The sequence below is a fragment of the Pelodiscus sinensis genome, chromosome 9 (genome assembly GCF_049634645.1).
Source record: "Pelodiscus sinensis isolate JC-2024 chromosome 9, ASM4963464v1, whole genome shotgun sequence".
Taxonomy (NCBI): Eukaryota; Metazoa; Chordata; order Testudines; family Trionychidae; genus Pelodiscus; species Pelodiscus sinensis.
This window is the reverse complement of record NC_134719.1, coordinates 60,852,871-60,866,446: the sequence shown is the minus strand read 5'-3', so window position 1 is coordinate 60,866,446 and position 13,576 is coordinate 60,852,871. Positions and strand designations below refer to the sequence as shown.

Sequence of the window (13,576 nt, the reverse complement as noted above, 5' to 3'; positions counted from 1 at the left end):
TCGGTTTAACCAGTTAACTGACTCAGCGGGATCCCAGGTGGAGGTCCGCTCCAGTCCGGCTGAAGCAGCCCCCGCTGGGCGTGGGGGCCCCGACAGGACTCAAGCAACTCTCCTTCCATGGCAGGGGGGATGCTCCTGAGCACTGGTTAACGATTACTCAGTAAGCATCACCCGGAAAGGGTGACGGAACCCGTTCACATCCCTAGTAGCCAGCCACCCAGCTCCCTCCGCTGTGCAGAACGGCTCGGCGCACCGCACCAAGCGCAGGCTGGGAGTCCAGGAGGCTGTTCAGGTATCACTTAATGGTCTGCCCCTCTAACACCATCCATCAACTCACACGGTGACGCAGTGAGCTGGGTGCTAAATATCTCTGGTGCCATGCCAGAGCTGCAATGGCTACTCCCTCCCCTTGCAGTATTCACTTTATTGATAAGCCTGGGTGGGTAGGAACCCCTCACCACATGCACAGTCCCTGGCTCTGTTTCATACTGCTGTGTTGCCCTCCCCGTTCCTTCCCCCATAACAGTCTGTCTCCAGTCTCTTCCCATCCACTCTACTCTGTTAAACACCCAAGACTTTCCCAGTCTTTGGCTGCAAACTCATCAGTTTCAAAGGTGCTTCACTTTCCACTTCTTGGGCTTGTTTGAACTTGAAGCTCCACAGCTAAACTCAAGGGCTGTGAATCCAGGTAGGTAGGTAGGTCGGACACACACACACACACACACACACACACACACACACACACACACACACACACACACACACTCACTCACTCACTCACTCACTCACTCACTCCCTCTCCCCTCTGGCTGTCACCTAGACCCTAGCAAATCAATTACAGTAAGTTTAACAGAAACGCAGAACAACTGTCATCTAAAAAACCACCAGCTCCTTCCAAAGATCAACCTCGTATACAGAATTATTCTACAAGAACGGATTCATATTTCCAGGAAAATACTGCAGAGCACACAGGTGTATATATGCACAACCTCTCTCTGCTGGTTCATACCAAGGCTAAGCAAAACTCATTTTTAATAACTTTGATGGGTGATATTAATGTTTATTTTAAGCTTTTCTTAGATTTACTCAATATGTATCTATTTTATTTTCTTAGTTGCACAAAATATTGGGGGAGCCAGTCAAAAGTTAAAGCCTTACAAACTGTTCAAGCGCAAACAGACAAAATATACAAAGTAAATATCCTTAAATCACCAAATTCTACCTGGTTTTATTATTTATTTGCCAGTGCATTTGTAATGAGATTGACTCAAAAGTCTAAGTCACTGGCTTTTGACACTGAACTCTCAAGCATCATTTTTCCTACTTTGCCTATTTGTAAGTTCTGGTTTTTATTGATGAAAATATTTTTCTTATGTAACGATGATGAAATCGACATTTACCAACCTGCACCAATAATAAAAAAAAAATCAAACCCTACGAAGTCTCTTCACAGCATACTTCCCTCTGGTTTCAATCTGCCAGTTTTCGCCAACATGAAATTCTCTAAAAAGCAATATAACCCAGATAAAACAAAGTTCATTGTCAAACATACAACAGAATACATGGGATCACAAACATTCATGATAATGGTATTACAGGTTGAATCTTTCTAGTCCAGCAACATCCGTGGTCCGGCATGATGTTAGTTAGCCAGATGTCCACTTATCTTGGGTGCAGCCAAGTTTCCCACAGTCCCATCAAGTTTCTTTACAACCACCAGTCCCGGCTCTCAGTGCTCTGTGATGCTATTTAGCTCTAATTTACCCCTCGATGTCTTCTAAGAGCCCAGCAGCAGTGAAAGTGTTGGCAATGCTGCTAGAACAATATTGGTCAACACCGGTCAGGTCCTGAGGGTGCTGGGCTACATAGGTTCAACCTCTACCCTTCGATCACTGCCCAAACAGACCAAGACTGGAAAAGACCCTCGTGATCCTGTAGTCAGACCTCCTGCACATCACAGAACCGCACCCACCTCTGCAATAGGCTATCAGAGGCAGCAGTGCATGGGGGGGAGGGAAGGGGAGGCTGCTGCAAAGCAGCCTCTGTCTGCAGCAGCCCGGGCTGGCCGCGGACAGAGACTGGTCCAGCAGCAGCCCCTGTCCATGGGTGGTTGGTCCCAGCTCCCCACAGCAGCCTCCCCTGCCCCCCCCCCCCCACACACACACACTGCTGCCTCTGACAGAGGTAGCGGGGGAGGGGGCACTGCGGAGCCAGTTATGCTCCCCGCCCCCCCCCCCATTGCTGCCTCTGAGACAGTGGAGGCAAGGTGTGGAGGGAGAGGGGGAGCAGTCAAGAATCTTAACTGATAAGCCTAGATTCACTGGTTAATTGTATACTCGATGACTCATTTACATCCCTATTAGAAACCATCTAATTTCAAGCCTAAACTTGTTGATCGCCTGTTTATGTCCATTTGTTCTTGTGTCAACATGGGAATTTAATTCTTCTCCCTCCCTGGTATTTATCCCTCGGACGTATTTATAGAAAACAATCCTATCTCCCCCTTAGCCTTGGTTCAGCAACATTTGTTGAGTCTCCTCTTGTAAGACAGGTTTTCCATCCCTAAGAGTCCTTCTCTGCACCTGTCCCAGTTTAAAGTCTTCTTTCTTAAACATGGGAACCTAGACTTGCTCACAGAACTCCAGGTCATACCAGAGCCTTGTATAACAGCAATAACACTTCCCTATCTTGACTGGAAATACCTCGCCTGACGCATCCTAGGCTTATATTAGCCTTTTTCCTAGGCATATCACACTGGCAGCTCATAATCATCCGGTGAGCAACCAATACACCCAGTACTTTCTACTCCTCTGTCACATCCAACTAATATGTCCCCAGCTTGCAGCAAAAAGTCGTATTGTTAATTCCTAAGCGCATGACCTTGCACGTTTAAATTCCATGCCATTTCTGCTACTCCACTTTTCAAGGTTGTCCAGATCGTCGTCCTTTCTACTGGCAATCCCTCCCAACTGTGTGTCACCTGTACATTTGACTAGCATGCTCCCAAGGTCATGAATGAGAATGTTAAAGAAGATGGGTGCCAAGACCAAACCCTGAAGAACTAACTCCCCTAGTAACCTCCCTCCTGCCTGGCAGTTCACCTTTCAATGTGACCCATTACAGCCTCTGCTCTAAGCCTGCGAGAACAGATGATGCATAGCAATGTCCCCTGAAGGTCACCAATCCCAAGTGGGCAGGGAGTTCACACCAAAGGAGCCTTTAGCAAGAATGTCGTCTCCAGTTCTTGCCTCCTAAGACTGTTCACATCAGTGCCGTGGATAATTGGAACAGCACAGTCCAGCAAGACGGGGGGACCCTCGGGGGCCCCAGCACCATGCGGCTTGGGCCCCACTGCCATGACAACAGGAGGCTAGATTTGAGTGAGCAGCACTGCAACTCCATGAGTCAGGTCACAGCTCCACTCACACCCACCTGGTCCAGTCACAGAGGTCCCTGAGCGGCACTGCAGCCCCGGAGGGTGGAATGACCGCAGTAGGGAGCCAAGTGCAGTCAGCCCCACAGCAGAAGAGCGGCAGGTGCTGTCTCTGTGGGATGAGCAACGGGCAGGACCCAAATTGCACCAAAACCACCTCAGGGCCTCCGCCCCCCAAACTATTTACTAGTTTGTATCAGGCCATACACTTTTAAAAATGGGCCCTTAGCTCAAAAATGGTGAGTGCCAAGAGCACAAGATATTAAAAAAGCAGATGCGGGAACAACTACACTGCTGGTGGATAATCACAAGAGGCTCGTTTATAACAGCTTGGGAGATTTTTATTTAGGTACCTCAGCCAACGTCCGACCACAAGAATGCCACAGTAGCTAACTGACATATATACTAATAAGCTTGAGGCAAAAGGATTAATAACCTGTGAGAGAACGCACCCAGCATTAATAAGAACAGCCATACTGGGTCAGACCAAGGTCCATTCAGCCCAGTATCCTGTCTGCCAACAATGGCCACTGCCAGATGCCACAGAGGAAGAAATCCGTCTCGTATGATCCATTTCCAGACAAAGAGAGGCAAGAGACACCATTCCTACCCATCCTGGCTAATAGCCATTGATGGACCTAACCTCCATGAATCTATCTAGCTCTTTTTTGAACCCTGTTCAATTCCTAGACTTCACAACATCCTCTGGCAAGGAGTTCCACAGGTTGACACTGCACTGAGTGATGAAAAACTTCCTTTTGTTTGTTTTAAACCTGCTGCCTATTAATTTCATGTGCTGACCCCCAGTTCTTATATTGTGGGAAAAAGTAAATAACTTTTCCTTATTCACTTTTTCCACACTCGTCATGATTTTGTAGACTTCGATCATATCCCCCCTTAGCCTCTTCTTTTCTAAGCTGAAAAGTCCCAGTCTCTTTAATCTCTCTTCATATGGGACCCGTTCCAAACCCCTCATCATTTTTGCTGCCCTTTTCTGAACCTTTTCCAAAGCCAATACATCTTTTTTGAGATGAGGTGACCACATCTGTACACAGTATTCAAGATGTGGGCGTACCGTGGATTTATATAGACATTAGCACAGCAAGCAGATTTAAAGGAAAAGGGCTGAAAATCCTACTGACCGCGTTAGGCACAGTGACCTCTAGGGATGTTAAAACGATTCAATGTTTTAACTCAGAGCCTGCCATCTGACCAATAGGCCCTTTCACAGACAGGGCTAATCCGACCCAGTGTGGCTGGCTGCTGCCATTGTTAACCAGCAAGGGCCATTAACCAGTAAGAGTACTGATAAGCCGCATGCTTATCAGGACACTTACCGGTTAAGCGTTTAACATCCCTAGCGGCAGTGTAACACGTTATAAAAATTATATCCCACTCAGCCTGTGTGCTTAGAGAGAAAAATGCAGCCCTCGGAAAATGCCAGGATGACAACCACTGGTAATGGTGATGCTGGTGAGGGGCAAGAAGATGTAAAAACAACCCGACGACTTACTTAAGGAATGGTGTAAATATATGGATGATCGAGTATGAGCTGAGCCTCTCTAGCTGCCTTATGGGGTAACTTGTTTGTGAATTTGCTAACTATATAAATATAGTGCAAGTCTCTCAAATGTGTGCATTGGGGCTCCCAACTAAACTGTAAGGGTACGTCTACACTAGCCCCCTAGTTCGAACCTCATTCGACGAGGAGTAACAGTTCATTCAAACGAAGGGGTTTATCTCGGAATCCCGCTTCTCTGCCACGTGGAGACAGGCAGTTACTTCGGGCTAGTCAGTTTCCAAAATGGCGACCGGCCAGGAATATGCTAATCAAGCGCAGGATATTTAAATCCCGCGCTTTATTAGCAATTTTGGTCGCCCTCATTAGCCTCCCTAGTTCGAACTAGGGGGCTAGTATAGACGTACCCTAATTCTGATTATACAGAGCCCGAAGTTTGTGCGCAGAATTTACGTTCCCCGCAGATTCCTACTTCCTAGAGAAAAATGATTTTCTAAATGCCTCTCCCCAGCAACGTGGGCATGTCATTTCCGGTATCTGGAACAGCTGGCAGAGAGGTGAATGACTGGTTCTTAACACACTCTCCTATCCACTCAGCCACACTGCCTCTAATTCTGCCTCTCACTCTGCTTATTCCCAACAATCTTCCACCCACACACAAGAGAGACTCAAGCCCGGGATCATCGGTTAACCTTCACAGCTACACGCGGGCCCCCAGGACGCTGTCAGGGAGCTGCCTGCTCCCCCTCCCCCAGGCTGCTTGGGATTTCCATCGACTATTCGATTAGTCAATAAGGACCAGCATGGCATTCCGCCTTTGAAATGTACAAGAGCTCCAGCCTCATGAGATTTGGCTCCCAAGTTAGAACACGCCCCCTCCCACAGAGCTGGAGCTGAAGGGCACCGGCTTTTAAGCCAGCTCCCCCCAGCACCCTGTCCTCTTCCCCATCCCTGCTGCCTCTTTCTGATAGAAGCAGCAAGGCAGGGGGGAAGCGACGAGTGTGTCGACTATCCAATAAGCTTTCGCTGCCCTGCTCCAGTGCTCACAAGATTATCTTCGCACTACTGTGCAGGTCAGACCAAAGGCTAATACTTTCCCCTTTCTGATGACTGGTGCAAGACCAGGGCTCGGAGAAGTCCATGACTCCTTTGTCCTCCAAAGTGTTCCTAACCCCAGGGACCACGAAATACTTGAACTTAAAATCCCATCAGTCTGATTACCACTCATGGCAGGACCTAGAACCCTCTAGATCAGTCTCTCTCAAACTGTGCTCCGTGGAGCCCATCTCCAGGGGCTCCGTGAGGTTGACAAACTGGAAACATCAATAGGTACCATACATACAATCAGTGGACCGCTGGGGCTCCGCATACATTTTTAAGCATGTAAAGGGCTCCAGAGCCCAAAAAGTTTGAGAACTGCTGGTCTAGATCATCCCTGACAGGTGTGTGTCTAACCTGCTCTTAAAAATCTCTAGTGATGGAGATTCCACAACCTCCCTGAGCAATTTATTCCAGTGTTTAACCACCCTGATTATAAAATATCTCCAAATGTCCAAACTAAACCTCCTTGACTACCATTTATTCCCATTGCTTGTTATTCTATCCTCCAAGGTTAAGGAAAATATTTTTCCTCCCTCTTCCTTGTAACAACCATTTAGGTACCTGAAAGCTGTAATGTCCCCTCTCAGTCTTCTCTTTTCCAGAGTAAACAAACCCAGTTCTTTCAATCTACCCTCCTACGTCACGTTTTCTAGATCTTCAATCATTTTTCTTGCTCTTCTCTGGGCCTTCTCCAATTGGTCCACATCTTCCTTGAAATGTGGTGCACAGAACTGGACACAATACTCCAGCTGAGGCCCAACCAGCGCAGAGTAGAGCGGAAGAATGACTTCTTGTGTGTCTCACAACTCTCCTGTTAATGCATCCCCGAATCAGGTTTGCTTCTTTTTCAACAGGGTCACACTGTGTTGACTCATATTTAGCTTGTGGTCCACTATGATTCCTAGACCCTATTGCCGCCAGTATACACCTCCCTAGGCAGTCATTTCTTATTTTGTATGTGTGCAACCGATTGTTCCTTCCTAAGTGTAGTTTGCATTTGTCCTTATTGAATTTCACCCTGATTTCTTCAGATGATTCCTCGAGTTAGGTCATGCTGAATTCTAGCACCGTCCTCCAAAGCACTTGCAACTCCTCCCAGCTCAGTATTATCCACAGACTTTGTAAGTGTGCCCTCTATGCCATTATCTAAATGGTTGCCCAAAATATTGAACAGCACCAGTCCCAAAACTGATCCCTGCAAAATGCCATTTGTTATGCAATTTCAGGAAAACTGTGAACCATTGATAACCATTCCCAGAGAATAGTTATCCAACTAGTTATGCACCCACCTTATAGTAGCTCCATCTAGGCTGCATTTCCCTAATTTATTTTAGGGATGTTAAATTTAGATTCATTAACATTTCCATCGATTATTCCATCGACTATTCGATCAGCCTATAAGGGTGCCTCCCCCTTTGAACTGTAGCAAGAGTCCTGTCGGGGGACTGGCCCCACACTCCCTGCAGCGCCCTCAGCCAGTGGGGCTCTTGTACATTTCAAAAGCAGAATCGCAGCAGAACCAGCACAAACAGACTGCTTAAGTCCCTACATGCACCGTTTCCCTCTGTGCCTCTACCTCCTCTGCCTCCCGCAGAAATGGTGCTGGAGGGAACAGGTTTTTAAGGGAGCCCCTAGCACTGGCTCCTGCTCCCCCACCTTGCTGCTGTTCTTTGATAGAGGCAGCAAGGGGAGGGGAAAAGAGACTAGTACATCACTAGTCAATTATCCAATAAGGTTATGCTTATCGGATAGTCAACTAGTTACTTACATCCCTAATTTGTTTAAGAGGAGCTCAAGCAAGAAAGATCAAAAGCTTTATTGAAGTCAAGATATACCGTATCCACCACTTCCTCCTATCCACAAGTTTTATTATCCTATCAAAAAAGCTATCAGGTTGGTTTAACATGGTTTATTCTTGACAAATCCATGCTGCCTGTTACTTATCACCTTATTATCTTCTAGATGTTTGCAGATCAATTCCTTAATTATTTGCTCTTAATATATTTCAAAAGCAGAGGCGCAGATGCAGGGACAGAGAGCGAGCCAGGACAGCTGATTTTCGGCTCACTCCCAGTCCTCTCCTCCCCTCCCTAACTACGGCTCTGCGGTTTCCCCCTTATTGACTAATCAAGTAGTCAATGGAATTTCCATCGACTACTCGATTAGCAGATTATATGCAATTTAACATCCCTAGTACAAACGCAGCAGAAAATACAGAGCCAGCACAGAGCAGGGCCTACAAAGCAGCCCCTGCCTGGATAAGCCAAGCTGGAGGTGGGCCGGAGTTACAAGGGGATGGTCTCCTCCTTCCAGCCACGCACGGAAAAGAGAAGCCACATCAAGAAAAAGCTTCTGGCCTCCCTCTTCAAGGCTCTCCAGCCTTGAGCCCACACTAACTTCCAAATCTAGATCCAGCTTCTCACCTTCCAACCCAACACACACCAGCTGGGGCAACGCTGACCTGCCCCCCCATCACTCTGCCAATACCAGCCTCGACCACCCACTCATCTGATTTCCCAACAGAACCCCTCCACCCCACACACACACACACACACACACACACACACACACACACACACACGCTTTCTTTCTTCACCCCTCACTCCACACGTGGAAATGAATGCCTCGCTGGCCACAGTCTACCCAGCCTCCCCCTCATCAGTCCCTCCTTAAAACCAACCTCTGCCCTCGTGCCTTGGCGAGGCCAGTGGCCAGCCGTGGCAGCTGAGACCCCTCGGTCTCCTGCCTGTAGCACGCGCGCCTCTCTCTGCTGTTTCTGTGCTCTCCTGGCCACTTGCCACTCTCCACGGCCATTCCAACGCCTTTAGAAAAGGAGCGTCAGGACCGGAGTCCGCGAGTTCCCCAGGCCAGCGACTGTCTTCGAGGCCGGTACCTTGCTCAGCAGAGGCCCAAAGAACACCCCCGAGGGCCTACACTAAACCAACACCAAGGCAACATCAGTTTGCCCGGCTCCGGACTTCCCAAAGACGCCCAGGTGCTGAAACTGGGGGAGGAGGGGCAGCCGCAGCCCCTGGCTCTGAGTGGTTTCTACCCCACACAGGACTTAGTTTGGCGCCTGACAACTTGTTCAAGCGCCCCCGGAGAGGCGCGGTGTGCGCACTCAACAAGCTGCAGGGCTACAGTTGATTTTGAGTCACCCCCTTCTCCCCACACCCCAGTGCACAGAGCCCAATACCCATCCGTCAGCATGCGGGAGGATGGAGGAGGAGGATGCTAACACCTACAAAGAGCAATTACTCCCGGGGTAACCCCACTGAAGCCTGCTGAATTGCTTGTCCACGCAATTGCTTGTGCAGCTAGCACCGGCAGTGGCTGCTGCTGCCAGTTGCCATGGCAACCCCAGCAGGCCTTTCTGCAGCAGGGGCCGGAGGTACCCGGCGCAGCGCCGCTGGTTTCTGTGCTTGGGCCCTGCGCACAGGATGCTGCGTGGTAGCTGCCGGCCTACAGACAAGGCGTTAGGGGGCCGAGACAGGGGCATGGCGGCCACCCGGGCCTCCAGCTGCCCCCGGCTTCCATTAAGGCGCTGTGCGTCCCCCCTTTCCAGCACAACACACTGTGCGTGTTCACCATGTGCCTCTCACAGACCCAGCCTCTTCCAGCCCCCGCACACACATTACAGAGCTCCACAGGCACCCCTGCACAGGACCACGTCTTTGCCACCGCGGCAGCCCAACGCTCTATTCAGAAACATCATACAAAGAAGGACTTACCCCTGTGCTTCCATTTCAGCCCCCGATGGGCAAGAACTCCCCTAATGAGTGCTGGGGGGTGCGCACACAGAGCATGCATCTCCCCAAACCTCCAGGGTACGGATTGCCGGCCACATTCATCCCAGGAGCGTCAGAATCTACAGGAGTGTATTTTTGTGCCCACCAATCCTTCCCACCCAGGATGTACAGGCCGGCCTCACTATAAGTCTAAGATACGTTCCAAAAAACTTGGACTTATAGCGAAACAACTTAAAGCGGGGAATTTTTTTCCTGCGGCTGACTTCCATTTGTGCAAATTGTTTGTTTGTTTTGCACAACTTAAGAGCGGGGAATGGAAGGACTTAACGACGTTAGTGAGGAATGGATTACAGCAGGGATGTCCTGTGCCAGCCCTACATGGCTTGGGTGCATGGCTGAGTTCTGCAAACAAGAAATGGCTCTCTTCGGGGTGGGGAGAAAGAAATTGTAATGAGAGGAACACAACCAAGCTGGAACAATATACTAATTCCGCATGCACCACGTGCGTGGCGGTATTTTTCCTGAACTGGGGGAGGCAATTAAAGAGGATACAGAACTCTGGAGAGGCAAAGCACATGCAAAAACGTACATCCACATGCCCCTCTTCTGAAAGGTTGTGGAAGGGGCAATACAGACCAGGCTGAAGCAGCGTTGGACAGGTGAACTCGGCATAAGGAAGCGGCTTGGACACGGGCAAGTGACTGCTTGGACACGGGCGTCAAAAAGACGATGCCGCTGTTTTGCGGGCGGGATGTATTTTGCGCACGGGAGGCAGGGTGCAAGTGGAAACAGGCGATAAAGCTGAAGGTTTGAGGGATGGGTGAGTTTTGCAGGCAGCATGCAAGGGGCCTGTACATGTCTGGAGTCTAGTGCCGGTAATAACGTTGATGCCATAAGTTTTACTACGTGGATGAGTTTTGCAGGCAGGAGGGGATGTGAGTAAGGCATTCTGGGGCAGGGCTTCACAGAAAGAATGAAGCGGATTACGTGTACAAGCAAATTCGGCCTGGCACGTGTAAGTAGCAAGCAGCACAAAGATGACGTACAAAAGCAGGGCCTCATTCAGCTCTCACACCAACGTAAATCATAAAGAAACCCAATGGAGCCAACAGAAATACACAGGTTATATTCTGATGTAAACACAACAGCATTAGGCCCTGGAAAAAGTCAGATGAATTCTGCTCATACTTGGTAAAGCACAGACCCAGAGCACGGAGATGGAAGGGCTGTGGGAGTATTGCACAAGGGTCACACGCGTGCATACACAAGTGTTCTGGTGCGAAGAGACCACAGAGGCAAGCACCTTAATGGGAAGGGAAATGCACATGGATATTTTCCACCATGTTACAAGAGCAATGAAGCCGCTTGGATGAATATAGAAGAGAAACTAACAGCCCTCACCTGGATGCAGCTACCTGGAGGAAGAGGAGTGTCAATCAGGCAGCACACTGGCCTACATGTGAGTGCAGGAGGTTGTAGGCATGGTGTGGTGTGGAGGAACAGCAGTTAGGGTGCAGCTTTTGACTGGATGAATATACATGATACATGTCAGAGGTCACATGGATGTGGCCACCTGGGGTGCCGGGTAAGGGCTGGGTGCCTGGCTGCTTTGCATGCCGCAAGGGATTGGCTTGTAGAGCTGCAGGACACATGGCTGCTGGGTACAGGGGGAGCTGTGCAGGAGGCTGTGGGGGCAAATCTTCCTGGCCCACTTCATGGCTGCTGCATCCCTCAAGGGAAGGGCACAGGGCCACCTGAAGGCCCCTGTGTGCTGTGCACGTGGCTCTCTGGGGGTGCAGCCAGGTGCATGGCTGCTGTATGCACGAGAAGCTGCATGTGGCTTTCTGGGGGGGGCCTGGCTGCTGTGTGGAGCAGGAGCTCTGCCTGCTGCTACCTGGGGGTGCAGGAAGCATGGCTACTGTGTGTAGTGCCTGCTGCTATGGGGGGGGGGGGGGCATGAGGAGGCCTGTGTATGTGGCCTTCTGGTGGGGGGGGGGGGAAGTGGGCGGACTGCTGGACAGGTGCATGGCTGCTGCAGGCAAGAGGCTTGTTCCTGTGGCTCTCTGTGGGGCACAGCCACAGGCACTGCACACAGCAGCCATCTGGAGGTGCGGGGGTGCTGTGGGGAGGGGGGCTGCTGCGTGTGGGGGAGCCTGTTGCCCATAGCTATCTAGGAGTGCGGAGGGCCCTGCTGCCCAGGGCTATCTGGGGGTGCGGGGCTGCTGCGTGTAAGGAGGGGGCTTATTGCCCATGGCTATCAGGGGATATGGGGGTGCTGTGTGCAGGGGGGGCCCTGTCTGTGGCTATCGGGGGATGCGGGGATGCTGCGTGCGGAGGGAGGTCCTGTTGCCCGTGGCTATCGGAAGACACGGGTTGCTGTGTGCAGGGGGGGTTGTTGCCCGTGGCTAGCGGGGATGTGGGGGCCTGTTACCCATGGCTAGTGGGGTATGTGGGGGTGCTGTGTGCAGGGGGCCTGTTGCACCTGGCTAACGGGAGAGGTGCGGGGGGCCTGTTGCACCTGGCTAGCGGGGGGGGGGAACGCGGGGGCCCTGTTGCCCCTGGCTAGCGGGGGGGGAACGCGGGGGCCCTGTTGCCCCTGGCTAGTGGCGGGGGGGGGGGCGGTTGCCCCTGGCTAGCGGCGGCGGGGGGGGGGCGGTTGCCCCTGGCTAGCGGCGGCGGGGCCCGTGGCCCCTGGCCAGTGGCGGGGGGGGGAGGCCGTTGCCCCTGGCTAGTGGCGGCGGGGGGGGGGGCCCGTGGCCCCTGGCCAGTGGCGGGGGGGCCGTGGCCCCTGGCTAGTGGTGGCGGGGGGGGCCCGTGGCCCCTGGCTAGCGGCGGGGGGGGGGCCCGTGGCCCCTGGCTAGCGGCGGCAGGGGGGGGGGCCGTGGCCCCTGGCTAGCGGCAGCAGGGGGGGGGGGGGCCGTGGCCCCTGGCCAGCGGCGGCGGGGGGGGGCCGTGGCCCCTGGCCAGCGGCGGCGGGGGGGGGGCCGTGGCCCCTGGCTAGTGGCGGCGGGGGGGGGCCCGTGGCCCCTGGCTAGTGGCGGCGGGGGGGGCCCGTGGCCCCTGGCTAGTGGCGGCGGGGGGGGGGCGTGGCCCCTGGCTAGTGGCGGCGGGGGGGCCCGTTGCCCCTGGCTAGTGGCGGCGGGGGGGGGCGTGGCCCCTGGCTAGTGGCGGCGGGGGGGCCCGTGGCCCCTGGCCAGTGGCGGGGGGGCCGTGGCTCACCCAGCACGAAGTAGGGCAGCTCCGTGTTCTCCAGGTCGTCCACCACGGCCAGCTCGCCGGGGAAGTCGTTGCGCACGGAGAAGAGCAGCTTGGGCTCGGCGGCCGAGGGGCTGTGCATGATGCTCAGGTCGTTCTCCCGCAGGAAGGGCAGCGCCGACACCGTGATGCTCTTGAGCTTGCACTCGAGCTCCCGGGCCGGCTCCCCCGCCGCCTCCGCGCGCGCCGGGCCCGGGACGCAGCAGCCGGCGGCGGCGAGCAGGGCGCAGAGCCGGGCTAAAGCCATCTTGAGCCGCCCGCCCCTCCCTTCCCGGCGCGGCGCGGGGCGGGGATGAGCGGGCAGCGCGGCCGCCGCCGGCTCCCTTTGTTCGCGGGCGGCGCGCGGGGGGGGCCGCGGGGCTTCACAGCGGCGGGGCCGCCCGTCTCCTGCCGCGCCGCGAGCCCCCGGCATTGCCATGGGGGGGGGGGCTGCAATCCCTCCCCGCCCCGGGGCGCCGTGCAGCGCCCAGCTATGAGCCCCTTCCGTCTCCAGGGGGGGGGCACAGAGCAATGGTCGCT

At 53.1% G+C, this 13,576-nt stretch overlaps 1 protein-coding gene across 3 annotated transcripts in view; it reads right to left on the bottom strand.

Annotated features, from left to right (window-relative positions):
• ASTN1 (astrotactin 1) overlaps window positions 1-13,375 on the bottom strand; it is a 151,945-nt gene extending 138,570 nt beyond the window's left edge. For 2 of the 3 annotated variants that reach the window (XM_075936891.1, XM_075936892.1), the window contains exon 1: window positions 13,022-13,374. In XM_075936891.1, coding sequence (XP_075793006.1) covers window positions 13,022-13,304 — 283 coding nt within the window. In that variant the 5' untranslated portion in view covers window positions 13,305-13,374. Of the gene's footprint in view, window positions 1-13,021 lie in introns of all 3 variants that reach the window. The other variant, XM_075936893.1, reaches the window with a different exon arrangement.
• Window positions 13,376-13,576: the final 201 nt, after the last annotated feature.